The sequence below is a fragment of the Chanodichthys erythropterus genome, chromosome 3 (assembly GCF_024489055.1).
Source record: "Chanodichthys erythropterus isolate Z2021 chromosome 3, ASM2448905v1, whole genome shotgun sequence".
Classification (NCBI taxonomy): Eukaryota; Metazoa; Chordata; class Actinopteri; order Cypriniformes; family Xenocyprididae; genus Chanodichthys; species Chanodichthys erythropterus.
Window position 1 is genome coordinate 5,145,949 of NC_090223.1, and position 24,962 is coordinate 5,170,910.

The window sequence follows — 24,962 nt, forward strand, 5'->3', positions numbered from 1 at the left end:
AGAAAATTTCTTTGTTTATTTTACGAGCAATGTTTTGTTTTTATTGTGAGTGTACAAAAATAATAGGCATATTTAACCCTTCACAGATTCGAATGATGTTACATATATTTGACCATAAATGTCTGAGTATTTTAAGTTGTTTCCGCTTTTATAAGAAAATTCAAGTGAACGTGTCGGCGCCTCACGCGCACAACATCAGTTTTAGTAACTTGACATCACAGCCTGTTAACTGTCAAAATAACATACATTCAACCAAATATATAAAAAGTTATACTGCTCATTTTAAGTAGTCTGTGTAGCCTACAATAAAAGCGTTTAAATAATAAATATAGTTTAGCCTCCAAATCGTGAATATTGAAACATTTGGATTTGTGACAAATTAGAGAGGTAGTTATAACGCCGGTTTCTGTTTCAATTCAGCTTTAAATGAATTTGTTTTGGCTTAACATTTATATATTATTTTTGTCATAACAAAAATAGCTATGTAGCTGTAATTTTGATCTTTAATGTTTGATCTTTACATATTCCCTCAATCTTTTAACCAAAGGGTTATTAACATTAGCCTATATTCAGCAGGCAATGTTAGGCTAAATAAAATAAATAAATAAAGAGAGATGAGCTATTGTTCGTTTTTCAAAATTGCTTACACTGCTTATTTATTGTGATTTATTCTATTTATTCAAAATAGAATACAATAAAAACTGTATATATTTTTTTATATAAATCTGTGCTTTTCATCCGCTCCTCTGTGTGGGTAGTGCAGTTTCACTATGCATATTAAACTACAAACAGCATTACAACAGTCTGTGTGCTGATTAACATTTCTGAAATAAATATTTCTGTGAAATACGCGTTAGGTTGCACAGAAGAAAGCCGATTTATGACATCTACTGATATAGCGGCCAAGGACTGTTATTTTGTTGAACGAACTGAAGATGACGTCACTGGCTCAGATTTGATTGACCAATCGGCTGAAAGGGGCGTGTAATGACCGCCCACATGTGGAAAACGAGTTTTGAAGTCGTGTTTCCGTTTTCTATCCGTGACCCGATAAAACGAAAATCGAGTCTAAATCTCGTTTTTCCGTTTTTTTTAACAAACGAACAAACGGGAAACCACCGTTTTCTCATTTCTGCGTATTTCATTTCAAATTGGAAAACAAACTATCAAAACGTACTCAATCAGGGTATCTTCCGTTCATTCATGTTTTGATTTGATATTGAAATCAGAAAAATGAGAAAACCACACTTTTTTTAATTTTTCATTTTTAAAATGAAAACGAAAAAACAAAAAATTGGCTTGATTTTTCTTTTTTCGTTCTGGGGTAGGAAACAAATAACCAGTTTGAATATTCGATCCTACATATGGGCGGGAATGAAACGCCTCTTTCCGCTGATTGGTCAACCAGACGTCAAACCATGTCGTCATCAGTTGTTCATCGGTTCAGATCAACAGAATAAAAGTCCCTCGCTCTACAGCTGTACGGATTCTTAACACTTTTATTCTACATCTCTCTCTCATCAAATATTAATTTACTTTGCAGCTGCACACAATTACTCCCATTCTACAACGTTAGCACAATGACTGTTTTATTGAAGTGACCAACTATAAAAATCTAGCGAAGCTGCTCGATGCAGTGGGCAGTGAATGTTGAATTAAAAAGTGCAAATCTGTAGCCTATCGATGTAAATATGCAGCAGTCATAACTTTTGTTTTAGACAACACCCTGAGTTTTGGACATGGGATGAATTTGAAATATATGAAAATATATTACATGTTATTAGTTCATCAAAGCGGTGCTATAGAGAGATGGACTTAAAATGTGAATTCGATGATTTGATGACGGAGGTGAACTCTTTTATGCCAATTTGAAATAGGCTATCCCACATTTAAAAAAAGTAAAATAAATAAATAAAGGGGAAAATATTAAAACAGTGTTAAAAAATAACCATTATAGTGCTCTCTTAAGATATCAATTATACTTTATCAATATTAGGCTATATATCAAAACCCTGAAATAACACTAACAATAATGAGATAAAGAGTATTTTTATAGCCTATTTATTGTCATCTGTCTGTGTCAGAAATTAACTGTAATTGATTTAATTGATTAATTGATTTTCAGGGGATTTGGGGATTTTTTCCTAATCTTATTAAATATGTATGCTTTCTTTAATGTTAAGTTCTTACATTTTGTCAATTAAATTAGAATAATATGATGCTATAGGTTGTTACCAATTAAATCTGTATCAACCAGAGGCTTGCAGAGGTGTCAAAGAAGCAGCACCTGAAGTTGCTTTGAGATTTATGAGTTGTTAGATTGCTCAGAGAGGGCAGTATATGTGTAGGAATTACAACTGCGTAATGTAATGATACTTATTGTTTTACACATCATTGTGAATACAGAAAATTTTAAATGACAAAATGAAATGATAATTGGATTATGAAATTAATGTTGCCAGTAGGTGTCAGCAAGTCATTGTGTTAATGATTGAGACATTTAAGTCATTGAGTCATTTTAAGCGATTCGTTCAAAACGCTGATTCATTCAAGAATAATATCAATTGGATCTCTATAATCTTTTGGGCCATTGAATCACTCAGTCAACTGATTTGTTGAAAGACTCTGATTCATTCAGGAATGAAACACGGCTCTGTGCGCTAGGAGTCAGTCACACAACGGTTCTGATATGCGTTGGAAGTTTAGTCGGCAGAGAAATTAAAACACCGGTTTGTGTGACATTCATTAATACTCAATATTAATGAAATAAACTCAGAATATTGCCTTAAACAAAAGTTATAACTTTAAGAAAAGGAAAAAAAATAGCATGTTCCCTAGTATATACATATATGATACAGAATAGGATAACTGAATATTTAACACTTGACGTCCTACACTTCTCTATGAAAAAAAAAAAAAAAAAAAAAAAAAAAAACAGAATAGGCCCAATAGATATGCTGTGACTGTAAAATACACATATATATATATATATTTTCGGTTTATGAACTGTGGCGGCGGCACAGGGTCATTGGGAAACATTGAATGAATGTTTAGCTGAGGCTATAGGCTATATTATATAGGCTATATAATATATATATATATATATATATATATATATATATATATATATATATATATATATTTCATAGCCTATCTATAATTTCAAATCCATCCCATGTTGTCTAAAACAAAAGACATTTTTACACTCAATGTATCAAAGTTGTAGGCTGGGGGTAGTTGTGTGCAGCTGCAAAGTAAATTAATATTTATGAGATAAACTAATATTTCACGTGATGAATTAATGTCTACACAGAATTAAGCCCTGACTCTGCATCAGAACGATTTGTGTCAAGCCATTCACTAGTCTGGCTAGAATTCACTAGAAAGAGATGAAATGTAGAATAAACACGTTAAGAATCAGTACAGCTGTAGAGCGAGGGACTTTTATTCTGTTGAGCAGAACCGATGAACAACTGATGACGACATGGTTTGACGTCTCGTTGACCAATCAGCGGAAAGAGGCATTTCATTCCCACCCACATGTAGAGATCGAATTTTCAAACTGCTTATCTGTTTCCAACCCCAGAACGAAAAAAGAAAAATCAAGCCAGTTTTTTCTTTTTTCGTTTTCATTTTAAAAATGAAAAACGAAAAAAAGTGCGGTTTTCTCATTTTTCTGACTTCAATATCAAATCAAAACATGAATGAACGGAAGATACCCTGATTGTACACGGACCATTCCCCAGTGTTGCGCGCTCTTCTTCAGCTGGCGGGAAGCACTCTGAGGAGAGGTAATGTTATGTGTTTGTGTTAATGGACAGCTCAAACAAGCTCTTAGAACATATTAAATAGAAGTTACGACCTGATAAAATCAGAACAAAATGTGGTGTTAATACTGCTGTGTGTTAAATTAAATGTTAGGCTATAGCTTTAAACGTGCGATTGTGTCATGTTTCTATGAACGGTACAACATCTGAAGTATCTGTTATGTCCTATGTTCATTTTAATGAGTTTGAGGAGGCTTGTTAATGTTATTCTGAGTTTCATTTCAGTCCTTTTTGATGACATGAGTGGTTTGACAGTGAAACGCGCGCTAGTAATCAGCGGTGCATTTTGGGTAATGTAGTTCAAGACCTATGTTATTGGGTTAAGGAGAAGAAACTGAAACTGTGAATTGTGATGTTGGTGTAGTACACTGAAAAAAATGATTAGTTGAATTTATGAGCGGTGACTCCTTGACAGCATTTTTGAAACTTTAACGCCCAAAAATCTTTTTTAGTTTGTTAAAGAAGAAATAACATTTAATTTTGGTACATCATCAACATTTTTTTTAAATCACATTTTTTAAAGTATATGGCTGATATTTTTAAGGCGTCATTTCGTTGTTTTTTTTTGTTTGTTTGTTTTTTTGTACTTTGCGTCCTTCTCTAGGATCTTTTCCCTTCTAAATGTGGATCCCTGTTAATTTTCTCCCTATAATTCCATGTCCTCTTTCTCCCACTCATTTCTCTCCCTCAATTCTTTCTCTCAAAAACAAAAAAGTGTCATGAAAATAAGCATAAAATGTGATACTAAACAGTACAAATTTTCTGCAAAACATCAGAAAAGTGTGAAAATCTTATAATAATCTTATTTAATTATTTATAATGCTTTTTAAAGAGACCTTGTCCTCTGGTGTGACAGAATAGGTGTCACACCATAGGATATTGATTGCCTTTTGAGTCAGTTAATGACCTTGCTATTCATAGCTAACCTGTCATTAGCAGTTAGCAAGACACATTTGCATAATTTTCCATGATTATGTAGTTTAACATACATTTTTAATTAAAAAAATATAATTTAGGGGTGTCACACCAAAGGACAACAAAACTTAACACTTTATAGTATTGCCATTTACTAAAAATTATGCTTGAGGTATTTATTAACATTTGTATGCTTTTCCTTTTAATTTTTAAAACTTGTAATGTATTGAACCATGCTCAGAGACAGTCGCACAATAGGACAGGTGAGATTTAGCTAAAAATGTAAAACATGTTTAACCATTTACTGCATTTTAAATTATGACAATACTAATAATAATAATTTTTGTCATGTGTAGGAAGAAATTTTCTGGTTCCATTAACATAATTAAACAACTAATAAAATAAAGTAGTAAGGGAAAAATGCACAATACTGAATACAAACAGTGCTTTGTGTGTTCATTATTCTTGTAAAATGAATTTAACAGACTTCTAAACACATATTCGCTAACACTTTACAATAAAGTTCATTTGAAAAATCTTGTGATTCTTTATCTAACTGCTAGTCCGGGTTTGGTTGAAGGCTACAGTTTATCCGGTCAGAACAAGGATGTCTCACTCAGGTTATAATCCAAATTCTTTATTGAATGTGTGGTTCTATGAATACAAAATACAAATATAAATATGGATATAAACATATATAAAATAAACACAATATTAATAAAGCTTATTTAATAAAATACTGATCAATAAAGGAAAAATATAACATTACAATATCTGTTATGAAATACTTGAATAAACAGAGTGCCTGTTCAATACAATGCAAACTATGTGTGTGTGCTAATACTGGGCATGAGCTGTGCACGTGCAAACTAATATGTAAACAACTTGAGAGCGCATGCGCGGTACCTGAAATGCGACCGTGCATATGTGTTTATAAGTTATATAACTAATACTGACAGCGAACATACATAAATATGGAATCCGTAATGTCATAGCAGCAGAACATAATCAAGTAACATCAGTCAATTTAAACACCTATACAGGCTGAACAGCGTTTATCTTAACCAAGCGGCAACCTCCCCCAGTCTCTCGTGAAGCCAATACGGAAGTGACTTAAACTGCGATTCATCGACTGGCCGCTAGGGACAGGCTCCAAAAGAGAGCAGAATCTCATTGAGTCCCGTGTTAAATTGGCCAAGTTTATAGCAGAAAAAAAACATGTTTACAAGTTGGTTCAAATTGTGGTTTTGGTCTATACTGCTAATTTTGCCCTTCATGACAACTGTGAGGGGGGTGAATTTTTTTTATAACTCATCCGTTTAAATAGGGCTGCACGATAAGGGCCAAAATGATAATCACGATTATTTTGATCAATATTGAGATCACGATTAATTAGCACGATTATTTGTTGATTTTAACCAAAACAATTTTTTATTGTCACACAAGCTAATTACATTTACTGCCTTCACATCCATATTGTGCAACATTCCTGCTAATGTACAGATATGTGCATCAAAATAAAATAGGTCCTCTTATTCACCAAAATTCAGTGAATCTCCTTAAAGAATAAATAAAAATAAATTAAAACAATAAAGAAAATGTAGCAAAACTTCAGGGCACTATTTTACATTTTTCAAATATATTTTAGGAAGCAAAATATAAACTTAAGTTGTACCTGCATAATGGATGTGAATAAAACTAAAAATAAAATATACAATCAATAAGAAACAAATATTCCATAACAGAATGCAACCAAATAAGAACATTTCAAGGCAGAAGAACTATGCCGAAAAGAGTACTGTAGTTTACAGGTTTTTGGAAAGAAACACTAGCCTGTCAACATTTTCTGGCTTGAGGGATGAGCGAAGGCAGGTCACCACATTCCCCCCTGTGCTGAACACCCTCTCAGAGGGAGAACTTGTAGCCGGGATGCACAAGTATTTCTTTGCCAGTTTTGAGAGACGTGGGAAGAGTCTCTGATGTTCCCTCCACCAGTCTAGCGGGTCCTCCTCACTGTCTAGGTTACCTGATTGTAGGTACGACTGTAGCTCAGAAGGTATAGCTTGTTGTTCTTGGAGAGGACTGAGTCTTTGTGTGGCTGCCGCTGCTCCCTCAGCAGTCTTGAAGAAACTCCCCAAGGTCTTTTTCTTTTTTGTAGTGGGTGCATCCTCAGCAGTCTCACCATGGGGATCAGTTGTTGGGCCCATCTCCTTGAAGAGAAAATAAGATATGATTAATAAATAGCCCTAATAATCTAAACATATTCAACACTCATTTCCAGACATTACATTAAGCCACTGGATTTCATATCATTTTAATCCACTTAAAAGCATTAATTTATCATATATTCTGCAATTATATACATTTACTTACAGCCATGGCTGCAGGTGCAGTCCTCGCCATTTCAGAAGTCAGTCTGGCATGAATTGGTGCAACATTGTCCTCACTGACGTAGCTGAGCTTGAACCGTGGATCTAGCGCAGAAGCCATATCAAGCAGTTCTTGTGTCAGAGGGTCATTGTATTTTTCATCCAGATAGCTCAGGATTTTTGTCTTGATGGTGCAGGTTAGGTCTGTCTCATCATCGTTCACTTTCAAGATGAAGGATCTGAAAAGGTGGAGGACTGGCTTCACAAAGGAAACGCTGACATACTTCTCACTGGAAAGCGCATCAGTAAATTCCAATAGAGGGCCGAGGGATTTGTTTATGGCCTCAAGGACATCTGTGTCCTGCCAGGTAGGGATGAGGTGTCTGGCTTTTCTGTCATTGGACAAGACCTGAGAAATCGCCCTCTGCTGCTCCAGGACTCGTGCAATCATTGCTTGCCTTGATCCCCACCTTGTGGGACACTCAGTCTTCAGTGTATGCTCTGGAAGCTTCAGTTCTCTTTGTGCCTCCGTCAGCTGCTTTTTACGTCGCCAGCTGTAAGAGAAACTGCTTACCAGCTTTTTGCAGAGACCCACTGCTCGATCAATCCGAGGATCTCTCATTGCATTCTCTAAAAAAGAACATGAACAAGTCAAATCATATGTAAAATTAAACCACAGATTTGATAAACAACCCGAATCATATTGTTCAAGATTAAAGTTAGTTAAATCTTATGTCAGACAACATGAGTAAAACTGTTTGGTTTTGGTTTCTTAACACTAGCAGAAATAACAGTTGTTGTTATATTAAGCTACTATTGTTATTATCAGTAACATATTCACACACATTAGCAAAATAAGTACTGATCAACTCCAATTAATAATCACAAATAGCATATTATTTCAATTAATTATATATATATTAGTGGTGGGCCGTTAACGGCGTTAACGTGCTGCGTTAACGCGAGACTCTTATCGGGCGATAAAAAAAATATCGCCGTTAATCTATTCTCAAAGTTGGGTTGGGAGCTGGGTCTATTCTACGCAAGCTATGATGACTTTCACCTTGATATTTTAGTGCGGATGTATACCTAACCGAACTGACCCTTCGCAAAGACCCGCCCCCCTTAGTTACTGTTGCTTTGTCCGACAAGCCGTGGCGCTGTCATGCTACACACAGTGATAAATGCATCACGGAGCAAAGAGGACACTGACAACACGTCGACAGACAAGACAGAGCAGGTAACTTATGATATTTAACAAAGTCCCAGCTTTAATACTGTGTAGTTTTTTAAGAAATTCAAACAATAAAACCCGTTTTCTTTAATGTGTCGTGACCATGGTCGTGACAGATTGCTGTAGCGCCTCAGCTCAAGAGGCTCGTAAACCGATCATCTCTTACTACGAGTCCATTTATAGCATCAAATAAACATGAATGAACATGAGAATCAATGTTGTTTCAAACGCGGAAAGATGTCAATATACAAAATATAATATACAAAAGTTTAACTCCACCGAGGTTAATCTTCTAACTCCTATCTGCTTTGTCGGACAAAATTACGGATTACTTTTAGTCATTTGCTGCGTCCCAATTCGCCTACTTATACTACGCCCTAAAAGTATGCACTCTTTCTGTGAAAAGTACTTACTTTTGAGTGTGTAGCAAAAGAGTTGACAAGCTTTGGGACATACTATCACGTCATACAATCGCGTCTTTTCTCTCTGTCGCATCCTGTTACCGTAAACTGGCCTGTCAATCATCTTACATCCTCCACATTTCATTTAGCTAATTTCCTACCGTATCAGAGAGAAATGCAGCACGTTGTTCTGCAGTCGCGAGTCTTTCATGTGGAGAACTCTCCTCATATTAATGCATAATGATGCATTTAAAAGTTAATGGCCAATCAGATCTTTATAAAAGTCCACATTGGTATTTGCAGATGAAAAATAACACATATAACATTAAATAAATATTTTCTATCAGTTTGAACTGATTATTAGTCACTCAAACAACCTCTCAGCGTCGATCGTGCATATTTGCCACGTTTTGTAGTTTTTAACACTTTTTACTCGTGTTTGTAGTTCTGAACTGAATCCTTGTACAACGCAATGGGTTGTGGGCAATATTAGCCTCTATAGTGTGCACAGATCCACACTTCGAAATCTACCGGAAATAGTAGACCATCCGGGGACTTTTGGCATACTCTTTTCAACATACTATGCTTTGGGACACACTTATTTTAATCTCACATACTATTTAGGATGGATAGTACAGACATTGGGACGCAGGGACAATTTGGGTATCTCACATATTCCGAATGTTTTCGGCAGAATTCAAATGAGCCATTTTAATCTAGATTAATCTAGATTAATTTTGGAATTAATCTAGATTAATCTAGATTAAAAAAATTAATCTATGCCCACCTCTAATATATATATTTAATTAATATACAATTATTGTAATATTTTTCTTTTATATATTTTTTTACTTAATATACAATTCTTTAAATATTTTTTTAATATAACTTTTACTCACCTATTGCTAGATGGAGTCTGTGGCCAAAGCACTGAAGCCTAGTCCAATTATTTAGAGAAGCTGCCTTCACCACATTAGCTCCGTTGTCTGTTGTAATGCAGACAAGCCGATCCTCCTGCAAGCTCCAAGAGGCCATCGCCTCCCTCAGGCCCTGGGCAATTGACTCTCCCGTGTGATCTTGCGGGAAAAAAGATGTTTGCAAGCATCGACTCTGCATTGCAAAATCCTCATCGATGTAATGAATTGTCAAACTCATGTACGGATCCATTGTCCTGCTTGACCACAGATCCGTTGTAGTTGCAAAGTACTTTATATTGGCAAGATCACGCTCTATTTCCCCTCTGCGTTTTCTGTACATCGCAGGTAGTGCCACCTTTGAAAAATAATTACGTGAGGGGATCACGTATCGTTTATCCAGAGTGTTGACCAAGAATTTGATATGCAGTGATGCGCTATGATAATGATAATGCAAATGAATTGCAATATTAATTTAATAATAAAAGTAGCATGATAATAACAAAAATTATTTAATAGCCCTGCATGCCCGTCCACTATATGCCACTGTGAAGGGATAAACGGCGTTCGGGCACGGCATCAAATCGATTAACTGTTTTATCCAAATCCACATGGGCCGTTCAGTGTTCAGTACTGTCTCATGATGTTTCTCATGTGTTTCCAGTCGGCGCAAGCAAGAAACGTTTAGCCAACTAGACTGTGGAATAGCTTTGACTCTCTGCGCAGCCCGATTTTTATGACCATGGACGGTGCGTGTGTCTGTCACGGCACACACAAAGACAAACAGGGTAGGTCCAATTGCAGGTATTTATTGGGGAAATCCAGAAACGTAATCCATAAACCAGTCAATAGCCAAAAAATCCAGGTAGACAGTCCAAACAAAATAATAACAGGAATAACAGGAACAAAACACAAAGCAAACCAAAACAGAGACTCAGGCAACATGAATGCAGACACCATAACAAAGGCAGAGACAAAGCAGGTATAAATAGACAGAAACTAATGACCAAATACACAACAGCTGGGTGCAATGATGAGTGGTGATTAGTCCGGGAAGTGTATATGGGGAATGTAGTCCATGAGACAGGTGGAAATGACAGCCCGGGACGGAGTGCCCTCTAATGGCTAAAGGGCACTCTCACAGGTGATCGTGACATTACCCCCCCTCAAAGGAGCGGCTACCAGACGCTCCACCAGACAAACAAAACAAAAACACAAAAAACTCAGGAGGGAGGTGGACAGGAGGAGGATCAGGGGGAGGGATGGCAGGCCAGATCCAGGGTGCCCAACAGATAGCCAGGGCGGTGCTGGAGGAACTGACCAGGCTGGTTCCAGCGGTTCTGGAGTCCTGGCTGAAAGCCAGGGTGGTGCTGGAGGAACTGACCAGGCTGGTTCCAGCGGGTCTGGAATCCTGGCTGAGTGCCAGGGTGGCGCTGGAGGAACTGACCAGTCTGGTTCCAGCGGGTCTGGAGTCCTGGCTGATTGCCAGGGTGGTGCCGGAGGAACTGACCAGGCAGATTCCAGTGGTTCAGACGGCCTGGGCAGCGGCGGCAGGGCAAAAGGATTGGATGACGGCGGCAGGATAGAAGATCTGGGCGGCGGCGCCGGCAGGGCAAGGCGCTTCGTTGGCGCCGGCAGGGCAAGGAGCTTCGTTGGCGCCGGCAGGGCAAGGCGCTTCGTTGGCGCCGGCAGGGCAAGGCGATTGGAGAACCCACGAACAACCTCTAGAGTGGTCTCCAGGCCTTGTAGAATGGAGGAAGCCCTTTTCCTCCTTCTCCTCCGCTTATGAGGGTGAGGCGGTGGCTCACCCAAAATAGACTCACTGGCTGGAGCGGGCTCTGGAGCGGACTCACTGGCTGGAGCGGGCTCTGGAGCGGACTCACTGGCTGGAGCGGGCTCTGGAGCGGGCTCACTGGCTGGAGCGGGCTCTCTGGCTGGAGCGGGCTCACTGGCTGGAGCGGGCTCTCTGGCTGGAGCGGGCTCACTGGCTGGAGCGGGCTCCGGAGTGGATTCCCTGACTGGAGCGGGCTCCGGAGTGGACTCACTGGCTGGAGCGGGCTCTGGAGTGGACTCACTGGCTGGAGCGGGCTCCGGAGTGGACTCACTGGCTGGAGCGGGCTCTGGAGTGGACCCGCTGGCTGGAGCGGGCTCTGGAGTGGACTCACTGACTGGAGCGGGCTCTGGAGAGGACTCACTGACTGGAGCGGGCTCTGGAGAGGACTCACTGACTGGAGCGGGCTCTGGAGTGGACCCACTGGCTGGAGCGGGCTCTGGAGTGGACTCACTGGCTGGAGCGGACTCACTGGCTCGAGCGGGCTCCGGAGTGGATTCCCTGACTGGAGCGGGCTCCGGAGTGGACTCACTGACTGGAGCGGGCTCCGGAGTGGACTCACTGACTGGAGCGGGCTCTGGAGTGGACTCACTGACTGGAGCGGGCTCTGGAGTGGACTCACTGACTGGAGCGGGCTCTGGAGTGGACTCACTGACTGGAGCGGGCTCTGGAGTGGACTCACTGACTGGAGCGGGCTCTGGAGTGGACTCACTGACTGGAGCGGGCTCTAGAGTGGACTCACTGACTGGAGCGGGCTCTAGAGTGGACTCACCGGCTGGAGCGGGCTCAGTAACTGGAGCGGGCTCTGTAGTGGACTCACTGACTGGAGCGGACTCCGGGAAGGCCTCCAGGCCTTGAGGGATGACTGAAGCCTTCCTCCTCCTCTTCCTCCTCTTACGTGAGTGCAGCACTGAACCTGTGCCCACCTCCTCTGTAGACTCTGGAGCGAACTCACGGGCAAGAGCGGCCTCTGGCTGAGCATGAGTTGGCCCACGGTTTCTGCGGGAGAGATAATGGGTAAAACCCCAAAAATCCAGGGTCTGGAGCCCCTCCAACTCACACTGGGGCAGAGGGTCATCAAGGCATCCATTAAAAAACCCTTTTAATGCCTCATCATTATACCGCAGCCCTCTTGAAAATGTCCAGAAAAACTGGGCAAAACACCCTATCTCTCTCCCCTCCTGTCGCAGAGCCAGCACCGCCCGAACAAGAGCCATCCGCTCCCTCACCGTGGCTGGAGGAGTGATCCAAATCCCCATCCTGCTGGATCCTAAAATGATGGTGTCTTCTGTCACGGCACACACAAAGACAAACAGGGTAGGTCCAATTGCAGGTATTTATTGGGGAAATCCAGAAACGTAATCCATAAACCAGTCAATAGTCAAAAAATCCAGGTAGACAGTCCAAACAAAATAATAACAGGAATAACAGGAACAAAACACAAAGCAAACCAAAACAGAGACTCAGGCAACATGAATACAGACACCATAACAAAGGCAGAGACAAAGCAGGTATAAATAGACAGACACTAATGACCAAATACACAACAGCTGGGTGCAATGATGAGTGGTGATTAGTCCGGGAAGTGTATATGGGGAATGTAGTCCATGAGACAGGTGGAAATGACAGCCCGGGACGGAGTGCCCTCTAATGGCTAAAGGGTACTCTCACAGGTGATCGTGACAGTGTGCATGCGCCAAACGCGTATTTCCGTGGGCAAAGGAGTAGAAAGACTTGCCAACTCATATGTGCTCGAGACGGAAGGGAACGTGGGAAATGAACTATATCCGGGCCTTACCCGCTCCAAATTGCTTGCATTTGCTTGTTTGGAGAGAAGTGTCTGGAAATAAATACCTTTGATTAGGTGGGCCAGCCATCAATCTGGGTGGGCCAGTGCTGCCCTGGCCCTTCTGTAGCCTTGCCACTGGAACAAACTATGAACGGCTGTATTTTTATTAACATTAACAAGGATTAACAAGTACATTAACAAATGTATTTCTAATGGTTAGTTCATAAATGAACCTTATTGTAAAGTGTTACCACAGATAAGATGCTTGAACACATGTAAGATCCAGACAGGTGAAACAATATTTTTGTAAGTTGGATTCATAAAGACTTGTTTCTGAAAGAATGATTCAGTGATTTAATTGGATGATTCTGTGATTCAGACATTTTAAAGGGGTCATGAACTGTGTTTTTTATAATGTTTCCTGGGGTGCACTTATAATGTTAGTATGCTTTTTACATCCAGAATTGTCATAATTTATAAATAAAAGGCATTTTTCCTACCCTGACTTTATCCTCTGATTTGAGCACTCTGTTTTAAGGGGCGGTTCTGCTGTGAGACTTCAGTGTAAACGCCCACTGCTGTGATTGGCTAACATCTTTCCATTTGAAATAGCCAAGTATTATTCTCTCTTTTAGTGCGTTTACTATTACAGCTCTCAAGGTTAACTAATCGTGAAAAGTGCTGCATTACATTTAGATCTATGGCATTATATGGTAACACTTTACTTGAAGGGGTGTGCATAAGACTGACATGACACCTTCATAATCTTGACATGACACGTGTCATGAATATGAAGGAGGTTTTATGCATGTTTATGACAACTGTCATTAAATGTCATTCGCTCAATTATGTCATTTTTAATGCAAAGATGACATTGTTTGAGATGTCTTTGTTACGACAACTTGACATAAACCAACACATTATAACCTGTCAGTGTCTTAGTCATGACAACTTGACATTAGCAAAACATCATAACCTGTCATAAACATGACATAGCAGAATAATTATCAAACTTAAAAAACTACTTAGCTTTATGGGTTAACAATACATTACATTATTTTGGTAACACTTCAGTATAGGGAACACATATATAAACGATTAACTATGACTTTTCCCTCAATAAACTCTTAATTTACTGCTTATTATAGTTAATTGTTAGGTTTAGGTATTGGGTAGGATTAAGAATGTAGAAAAGATCATGCAGAATAAGGCATTAATATGTGCTTTATAAGTACTAATAAATAGCCAATATTTTAGCCATATGAATGCTAATAGTAATAAGCAACTAGTTAAAAGACCCTAAAATAAAGTGTTACCATTATTTTATAACAGTGTCATCTTTTTTACGAAATTTGAAATTGTCTATTATCTGACTTTCTGTTGAGGAAACTTAAAAAAACAAAAAACAAAAAACAAAAAAAAAAAAAAACATGAAATGAAAAATAGTCATGACGCTGTTATAAAATTATTTGTCAGAGTATTGTCACTTAATGACATTTTAATGACAAGTTCAATTTGTACCACTGTACTTGAGCTCAAGATACATATTCATGACACTATTATAATGGCCTCATGACAGCCAATGTCAAAACCAACCACATGACAGTTTAATGTAATGTTAACCCATAAAGCTAAATGATGTCAAGTTGTCATGACAAAGACACTGACAGGTTATGATGTATTGGTTTATGTCAAGTTGTCATAACTCGGACATCTCAAACAATGTCATCTTTGCATTAAAAATGACATAATTGAGCGAATGACACTTAATGACAGTTGTCATAAACATTCATAAAACCTCCTTCATATTCATGACATGTGTCATGTCATGATTATGAAGGTATCATGTCGGTCTTATGCACACCCCTTCAAGTAAAGTGTTACCCATTATATTTAGATCGTGGCATGAAAGGTTGCAGTGATGAACACTGTAGCCGATCACAGACATGTTGAGCGCATGAAAGCAATGATCTCGTCATTGAAACTCAATTTCTGCACACTAACGAATGCTTTCATCTTCACTAACAGTGCAAATGCAATATAACTAAAAGATTTGTTGAATAAAACTAGTTTTGCTCATCAGTCACTGATAAACTCGCGCTGTTTGATTGACAGCTTCAGCGCGCGCTGCTCCAATGATTGCAAAGGGAGCTTACTTTGATCGCTTTCTTTATGTAATTTAATCACCGTTAAATAATTATTTTCATCCTACTAAGAGAAACAACGCAAGTTGACGTTTAGTTACGGGTTTGATTTACTAACCCAAAGAACATCTGACTGTACATGAATCATTAATATCAGATCAGCAGGGCTTGACATTAACACCCGCCAACCCGCCAAATGCGGGTAGATTTCAGCTGTGGCGGGTAAGACAGCCACTCCCACTAGCCACTTTGGCGGGTTGAATATAATTTCAGTTTACAGCCAAATGATCGTCGAAGCACAAAATTACAATCCAATCACACAATTCGTTATTTACGTGCAGTTAGTGAAGGAGGGATAGGTGGAATTGCGCTGAATGACACACAACAAAAGCGCTCTCTCGCGTACGCGATCAGTTCTCCTCGCGCCTGAATAGTCAAATACACGTGCACACAGATGTCTAAATGTCCATCGTGTGGAGTATCTTGCGTGAATACAGTCGGTTATGGCTTAAGTGGACGTAAACAGGTGGGTAATAACTGGATATGCGTCAGTTACGTCCATGCATTACGTCCATGCATTAATCAAACAACAAAAGATGTTAAATAAATGTAGGCTATATGTACATACCAGCTGATATACAATGTAGTCTTGATTTGGGTGATCAATCTGCATTTAAAAGTTTGAAAGGGTTTTAAATCTTCTAAATCAAGTAAAATGACTCAAAATAAAGTAATTTAAGCATAACAAAGTCAACTTTAATCATATAAAATGTAATTTACCAACATCAAAATTGTGGCCAGTGAAAATGCTGAGTGGCTAGTAACTTTGGAAAACCACTAGCCACACTGGCTGGTGAGCAAAAAAGTTAATGTCAAGCCCTGCAGATCAGGCATTAGAATTAACACAGTAAACTGACATGTTGTTGCATTACTGTCGAGTCCAGGCACTGCACAATATTTTGTAATCCTCAACGTCATGTATATTGCTTGGTAGCTTGATCAGGTTTAGCACGACATAGGCCTATGTTACTTGTTACCTATGTTACTACCTATTCTATTGCATGTCATGTGCGAATCGGTGGGCGGGGCTGGTGTCAATTAAAAGCTTTTATTGGACTAACAAGGAAGTTTTCAGCTCTAAAACTTACAGGATTTTCTTAAAGTATGATGACCTCTTATATGCCAAAAGCTCAAAGAAAATTTGATTTCTCAGTTCATCACCCCTTTAACAGTAATTGGTTGCCACCTAGTGGCCTAACAGTGCAATCATTACAGTAGATATTTGAAGTCCAGTTACTTTCAGAAGGTAATTTATTATATTTTGATCAGTAACATCAGCGTTTCTATCTGAATAATAAACTTTTGTATATATCTGTTATAATTGGTATATTTGTCACACAGAAATGATGATACTTGTGATGTTTGGAATCGAGACAACAGGGTGGTAGATCCAAATGCAAGCTTTTATTAAAATGAGCGTAGTCGTACAGGCAGTAGGTCAAACACCAGCAAACATATACAGGAGGGCAAGGCAAAAGTGTAGTCCAATACACAGGCAAAGGTCAAGGCAGGCAGCAAACGATCATCAACAAGGAAACAGTTCAGGGTCAAAAACACAGGCAAGGCAAGGAACAAGGAACAAGTAACACAGAGACGAGGTCTGATACAGGCTAAACAATACTCAGCGGTGTGTGTGTTTGAGTGCAGCTTATAAAGCGGAGGAGGAACGGGATGGGACGGAGGACCAGGACCATGTGGTGGCAGAAGGACTGAAGTCTGAAGCAGGGCAGATTCATGGGTTGGAGCAAGCTCTGGAGCGGACTCTGGTGCGGACCCTGGTGCGGACTCGGCAACTGGGGCTGACTCGGGCACTGGATTGGAGTCTGGAGACGACTTGGGCACTGGAGCAGAGTCTGGAGATGATTCGGGCACTGGGGCGGAGTCTGGAAAAGGCTTGACGACTGGAACAAAGTCTAGAGCTGACTCAGACACTGGAGCGGAGTCTGGAGATGCCTCGGGCTCTGGAGAGGAGTTTGGAGATGACTCTGGCACTGGAGCTACCATCTTGTCTGTAGACACTGGCAAAGCGACCATCTTGTCCGTTGACACTGGCAGGGCGGCCATCCTTTCTGTAGACACTGGCGAAACAGCCATCCTATCCGTAGATACTGGCGGTCTTGAGTGCGAAGGGGCTGGCGGGCTTGAGTGCAAAGCGGTCTGTCACGTATACTGTGCCTGCTATTTCCTGCTACTCCCCACCAGAGGTCACTGGTTCACCATTGTAACCTTTTCATGGCACACACAGTCACACATCACTCTGGACTACATTTCCCACAATTACCTTTTCATGGTACACACAGCCTGCGTTTCAATGTGCATACTATCCATCCTAAATAGTATGTGACATTAGTGTCATGATCACTAGTGGGAGTGCCCTAATAAACCACTAGAGGGCACTCCAACCTGGACTCTTGGTTTCACTGTTGGACTTCATTACCCATAACTCACCTCCCGGACTCATTATCCTGTCTCATTGCACACAGCTGTTTTATGTTTGTTCATTAGTGTCTGTCTATTTATATCCTGGTTTGTCTCTGCCTTGTTATGGTTTCTTCATGAATGTTCCTGGTTTCTCTGTTTTGGTTTTCTGTGTGTTTTTCTTGTTTTGTGTACGGACTGTTACTGTGGATTTTGACCCTTGCCTGCTTCTGGATTTACTCTTTGGATTACCCCATTAAATTGCTGCAAATGGATCTTGCCTGTTCATCTCTGTGATTTCCCGTGACAGAAGAAACCATCACTTATAGATCCAGCAGGATGGGAATTCAGATCACTCCCCCGGCTACTATAAAGGAGAGGATGGCTCAACTCAGTAATTTGAGGACCCTGAAACAACAGGGGGTGGAGGTAGGAGGTTTTGCCCAATTGTTTTGGACCTTGGCGGTGGGGCTGGGATATAATGATGCTGCTTTAATGGACCTTCTGAATGGTGGCCTGGATAACTCGTTACCTCTGTGGGAGATGGAAGGACTGGGAGACCTGGACTTTTGGGGGTTCGTCCACTATCTCCAACTTCGGAGTAAGTGGGCTACACCGGGTCAGCCAGACCCCGCTCCAGCCAGTGAGTCCACTCCAGATCCCGCTCTAGCCCGTGAATCCGTTCCAGAAGCCACAGAGGAGGTGGGTGCTAAGCCTCTGCTTCACCTATGTAAAAGGAGGAGGAGGAGGAGGAAGAAGGCTTCCTTCATCCTTCAAGGCTTTTCCAGAGCCCGCTCCAGCCAGTGAGTCCACTCCAGAGCCCGCTCCAGCCAGTGAGTCCGCTCCAGTCAGTGAGTCCGCTCCAGTCAGTGAGTCCGCTCCAGCCAGTGAGTCCACTCCAGAGCCTGCTCCAGTCAGTGAGTCCGCTCCAGTCAGTGAGTCCACTCCAGAGCCCGCTCCAGCCAGTGAGTCCACTCCAGAGCCCGCTCCAGTCAGTGAGTCCGCTCCAGCCAGTGAGTCCACTCCAGAGCCCGCTCCAGCCAGTGAGTCCGCTCCAGCCAGTGAGTCCACTCCAGACCCCGCTCCAGCCAGTGAGTCCGCTCCAGCCAGTGAGTCCACTCCAGAGCCCGCTCCAGCCAGTGAGTCCGCTCCAGCCAGTGAGTCCGCTCCAGAGCCCGCTCCAGTCAGTGAGTCCGCTCCAGCCAGTGAGTCCGCTCCAGCCAGTGAGTCCGCTCCAGAGCCCACTCCAGCCAGTGAGTCCGCTCCAGCCAGTGAGTCCGCTCCAGCCAGTGAGTCTGCTCCAGCCAGTGAGTCCACTCCAGAGCCCACTCCAGCCAGTGAGTCCGCTCCAGCCAGTGAGTCCGCTCCAGAGCCCGCTCCAGCCAGTGAATCCGTTCCAGCCAGTGAGTCCACTCCAGCCAGTGAGTCCACTCCAGAGCCCGCCCCAGTCAGTGAGTCCGCTCCAGCCAGTGAGTCCACTCCAGAGCCCGCTCCAGCCAGTGAGTCCACTCCAGAGCCCGCTCCAGCCAGTGAGTCCGCTCCAGCCAGTGAGTCCGCTCCAGAGCCCGCTCCAGCCAGTGAGTCCGCTCCAGCCAGTGAGTCCACTCCAGAGCCCGCTCCAGTCAGTGAGTCCGCTCCAGCCAGTGAGTCCACTCCAGAGCCTGCTCCAGCCAGTGAGTCCACTCCAGAGCCCGCTCCAGCCAGTGAATCCACTCCAGAGCCCACTCCAGCCAGGGAGTCCGTTTCAGAGTCTGTTCCAGCCTGTGGGTCCACTTCGGTGCCTACAGATGAGGTAGGCACAGAGCCACCGCCTCATAAGAAGAGGAAAAGGAGGAGAAGGGCTTCCTCCATCCTTCAAGACCTGGAGACCACTCTAGAGGTTGTTCTTCATTTTCCCAAGTACCTTGCCTTGCCGGCGCCAACTAAGCGCCTTTCCCTGCCGGCGCCAACTAAGCGCCTTTCCCTGCCGGCGCCAACTAAGCACCTTTCCCTGCCGGCGCCAACTAAGCACCTTGCCCTGCTGGCGCCAACTAATCGCCTTGCCCTGCCGGCGCCAACTAAGCACCTTGCCCTGCCGGCGCCAACTAATTGCCTTGCCCTGCCGGCGCCAACTAAGCGCCTTGCCCTGCCGACGGCCTGCCCTGCGGCCCCTTTAAATCGCGCGCTCTCCGCCCCTCCCGAGCTCTCGACTCTATCACAGCATAAACAAAGTTTACACAGCTAATATAACCCTCAAAATGGATCTTTACAAAGTGTTCGTCATGCATACTGAATGCATGCGTCGAATTATGTGAGTATTGTATTTATTTGGGTGTTTACATTTAATATTGAATGAGTTTGAGGCTATGCTCTGTGGCTAACGGCTAACACTACACTGTTGGAGAGATTGATAAAGAATGAAGTTGTGTTTATGAATTATACAGACAAGTGTTTAAAAATGAAAATAACGCCGGCTCTTGTCTCCGTGAATACAGTAAGAAACGATGGTAACTTTAACCACATTTAACAGTACATTAGCAACATGCTAACGAAACATTTAGAAAGACAATTCACAAATATAACTAAAAATATCATGTTATCATGGATCATGTCAGTTATTGTTGCTCCATCTGCCATTTTTCGCTGTTTTCCTTGCTTGCTTACCTAGTCTGATTATTCAGCAGTGCACATCCAGACGTCCTGCCCTTGTGTAATGCCTCAATCATGGGCTGGCATATGCAAATATTGGGGCGTACACCCCGACTGTTACGTAACAGTCGGTGTTATGTTGAGATTCGCCTGTTTTCCGGAGGTCTTTTAAACAAATGAGATTTATATAAGAAGGAGGAAACAATGGAGTTTGAAACTCACTGTATGTCTTTTCCATGTACTGAACTCTTGTTATTTAACTATGCCAATATAAATTCAATTTTTTAATTCTAGGGCACCTTTAATAGAACAATTTAAGATACTGTAAAGAAAATACATTGTAATATGAGTTTGCGGGAAGCACTCTGAAGAGAGATTGTGAAACCAGAAGAGATGATTTGTGTAACACTGTCCCATTTTTTGCCTACAGTAAACACTGGAGAAAAGGCACTGCTGGTATTTCTCTTTATTTGGGCCTGATTCTGTGGTGCGTCCAGTGTTCCACTAAAGAGTCAGATTAAGTGTGGAGCTATTGGAGCAATATTTAAATTGAAACTAAATAAAGAGCTTCACAGGAGCACTGAAAAGACATACATGCATTATACCTTCATCCACGTTGTTGGGCTGCCAGGGGGTTCCTTACAATTGGAAGATTAATGTACTTTATTCATGGAAAGTTTCAGGGACATTAGACGTGCCGATATTCGGTAATATGCTATATTACGATAATGAATATGCACAATATTGTTATTGTGGGCACTTTTAAAATACTGTGTATAATTATTTATTATGAATTATTGAAATTTTATAATTCGTTTTAAGAATACTTTCACCATCAACTGTATAAAATGCACAACACCGCTGTATGCTGCGTCAAAAGATGCATACTCGGATGTAAACAAGCCCAACGTGCATGAGAGAAGAGACGCACTGAATGAAAGTAAACATTCACTTTCTGACAGCAGATGGAACAGCAAAAATGCAGCGGTTACCCCGGAAACTCTGGAAACAAAGCAGCTGTGCTAGTGAAGTTTTTAATATGCTTCAAACAGTCAATCGTTTTTTGTTTTTTTGTATTCACAATGATGTTCATCACAGCACCAAATACTTAACACTGAAAGACTTAATAGGTTAATTATTTTTCATAAACCTAAACATTTTTATATTTTAATCTGGACTACAATCTGCCCTAGTGATTGAAAATGTTCTGATAATTTGTTATTGTTCAGTAAAACTTAGTGACATAAGGCTTCATTAGTTAACATGTTAACTCATTATGAACCTGAGCTAAAACTAACAATGATCAGTTGTATTTTTTTAACTAAGAGAAGATAATGCTTTCTGTAACAAATGTTGCTATTGCTCATTCTTAATCTTAGTTAATACATTAATTAATGTTAAATAATGAGACCTTATTGTAAAGTGTTACCTGTTGTTTTTTATAATTCTTTTGCATTTTAATCTGTTTGAAACATTTAAATTTATTTTTGTGTATTTCATTATAGTATTTAAATATACAGAGTTCTTTTTGTTATAAGAAAGAGTTCTTAAACCTGTTTTAGTATGACAACACTTTTTTTGCAACTTGTTTCAATACCGTGATAATACCGTATACCGTGATAAAAGCTTAAGCAATTATTGTAACATGAAAATTTGATACCGTCACATGCCTAATATGCAGTTCATTTATAAAGATAAATTCTAAATGATTGGAATAGTTTAAAGTAGTTGTCTATCACAGCAAGTCTCAATTTTATGAACTCTCACTTAATATTTATTGCTTTGAATGATTTTGTTTTGATATACTGAAAATTAAATGACACTTTTGTTTCTTTCATTTCAGTCCTGATGGAAGAGAGCAAGGAGAGTAAAGTACTGAGTGAAGTGGAGGAGGAACATCATGACAAACCAGGAGAAAAACCTTTGAGTCGCTCAAAGACTAAAAAGACATTTTTAAAGAAAAGAAGAGCCAAGAAATCTACAACCTGCACTCAGTGTGGAAAGAGTTTCACAACCAAACAAAATCTTAAACGTCACTTGAGGATCCACACTGGAGAGAAGCCATTCACATGTGATCAATGTGGGAAGAGTTTCACAGTACCATCACACCTTAAAGAACACAAGAGGATCCACACCGGAGTGAGACCGTTCACATGTCATCAATGTGGCAAAACATTTCATGGGGAATCAGCTCTGAAGAACCACCTGAAAATTCATACGAAGGAGAAGCCACATTCATGCTCTGTGTGTGGAAAGAGTTTTTCACTGCTGAAAATTTTAAATGCACATCAGAAAACTCACACTGGTGTGAGAGAGTACATGTGCTTTGAGTGTGAGAAGATGTTTACTACAGCAAACAGTTTAAAACTGCACCAGAGAATTCACACTGGAGAAAAACCTTACAAGTGTTCACACTGTGACAAGAGATTCAATACGTCATCAAATCTGAAAACACATGAGAGGATCCACACTGGAGAGAAGCCGCACACATGTGATCAGTGTGGAAAGAGTTTCTCTTGTAAAAGTAACCTGAAGATACACATGAAGATCCACACTGGAGAAAAACCTTACAAGTGTTCACACTGTGACAAGACATTCAGTCAGTCATCAAATCTGAAAACACATGAGAGGATCCACACTGGAGAGAAGCCGCACACGTGTGATCAGTGTGGAAAGAGTTTCACTACTAAAGAATACCTGAAGATGCACATGAAGATTCACACTGGAGAAAAACCTTACAAGTGTTCACACTGTGACAAGAGATTCAGTGATTCAGGACATTTAAAAACACACGAGAGGATCCACACTGGAGAAAAACCTTACATGTGTTCACACTGTGACAAGAGATTCAATCAGTCATCACATCTGAAATCACATGAGAGGATCCACACTGGAGAGAAACCTTACAAGTGTTCACACTGTGACAAGAGATTCAATCAGTCATCACATCTAAAATCACATGAGAGGATCCACACTGGAGAGAAACCTTACAAGTGTTTATACTGTGACAAGAGATTTAGTGATTCAGGACATTTAAAAACACATGAGAGGATCCACACTGGAGAAAAACCTTACAAGTGTTCACACTGTGACAATAGATTCAGTCGGTCATCATGTCTGAAAACACATGAGAGGATCCACATTGGAGAGAAGCCACACACGTGTGATCAGTGTGGAAAGAGTTTCTCTATTAAAAGTCACCTGAAGATACACATGAAGATCCATACAGTGCAGAAACCACATCACCACAGTCTGAAATCAGGGTAAGCAGTTTATTTTTTGTACTGATCAATGTCTCTTCGGTTTAGAGTTAGCCACTGCCAAATCTCTCCTCTCCACCTATAGTTGGTGCTGTTGCTTTGTGTCTGCTGTTGAATTATCCAGGTTGTGGATGAGGATTTTTTATTGTTATTAATTTTACTGTTATATATTTAGTAACATAAGCCTCAGCATCCATCTAAAAATCTCTATGAACATGACCATATTAAAACATGATATCAACTCATCATAAATCCTTAAATCAACTAATTATTTTACAGTGTGTAAGTCACCTCACCTTCCAAAGTCACTCCCGGTGCGTGTCTTCAAACTGGCAACCCGCGAGAGCGTCCAGTCTGAGGTGGAGGGGGCAGGGCGAACAATATTTTAAATATGAACTGCAGTACCCATTTTAACCACTAGCCATCATTCTTACATAGAGCCCCTTTAATTGATGCAGTAGTAATTCCTCGCTAGAAATGACATCAAAATTGGAAAAGAGATGATAAGTAAAGCTAACAATGGATTTGGACGTGCCTTGATGCCTTCCTATCTTGAAATGTGTCCTCTGATGGCAGCATTTTCCAGTTTTCAGACGCAGCCCTGAAACTATTTAAATATTGAGCAAGCATCTCATTGGCTGCAGAAGCAGCATTGGCCAATCAGCTTGAGTCGTGTAGGAAATTATGTGATTGTAGTACAAATAATGTTCTTAACTCTAGGAAGGAAGGGGACAGGGTCGGCGTTCAACTGCTGACTGAGCTTTTATTTGAAATTTAGAAATGTCCAACAAAAACTGTGCAAGGCACAACAGCAAAACAAAATAATCCACAAAGGGCTTCACTCCAGTCACGGCATATACAATCCACAAAGGGCTTCACTCCTGGTCACGGCATGTACAATCCACAATGGGCTTCACTCCAGTTTGTCGTGCACCAGCGGCTCAGTCAGCAGTTCCCCTCTCTCTCACCGACTCCTGCTTCTCGCGGCGTTTTAACCTGTCTCCGCGCCAATTACTGAAATGAGAAACAGGTGTTCGTGATTTACATTTAACTCGCTCACTCACCAAAGATCTCCCGATCCTCTCTCCCGCCGCAGACCTCGCTGAACCACGCCCCCCTCGCCACATACCCCCACCGCCCGACTCAGGCCGGGGAGCCGTCCGGTCTGCAGC

General features: G+C 41.1%; 1 protein-coding gene across 3 annotated transcripts in view; it reads left to right on the forward strand.

Annotated features, from left to right (window-relative positions):
* The window catches only part of LOC137015101 (zinc finger protein 271-like), a 448,677-nt gene that overhangs the window by 417,333 nt on the left and 6,382 nt on the right, over positions 1-24,962 (forward strand). The window contains exons 1-2 of one of the 3 annotated variants that reach the window (XM_067379821.1): positions 3,607-3,791; positions 22,374-23,793. In XM_067379821.1, the coding sequence (XP_067235922.1) occupies positions 22,379-23,793 (1,415 nt within the window). In that variant the 5' untranslated portion in view covers positions 3,607-3,791; positions 22,374-22,378. Of the gene's footprint in view, positions 1-3,606; positions 3,792-22,373; positions 23,794-24,962 lie in introns of those variants that run through there. The other 2 variants (XM_067379804.1, XM_067379813.1) reach the window with 2 other exon arrangements.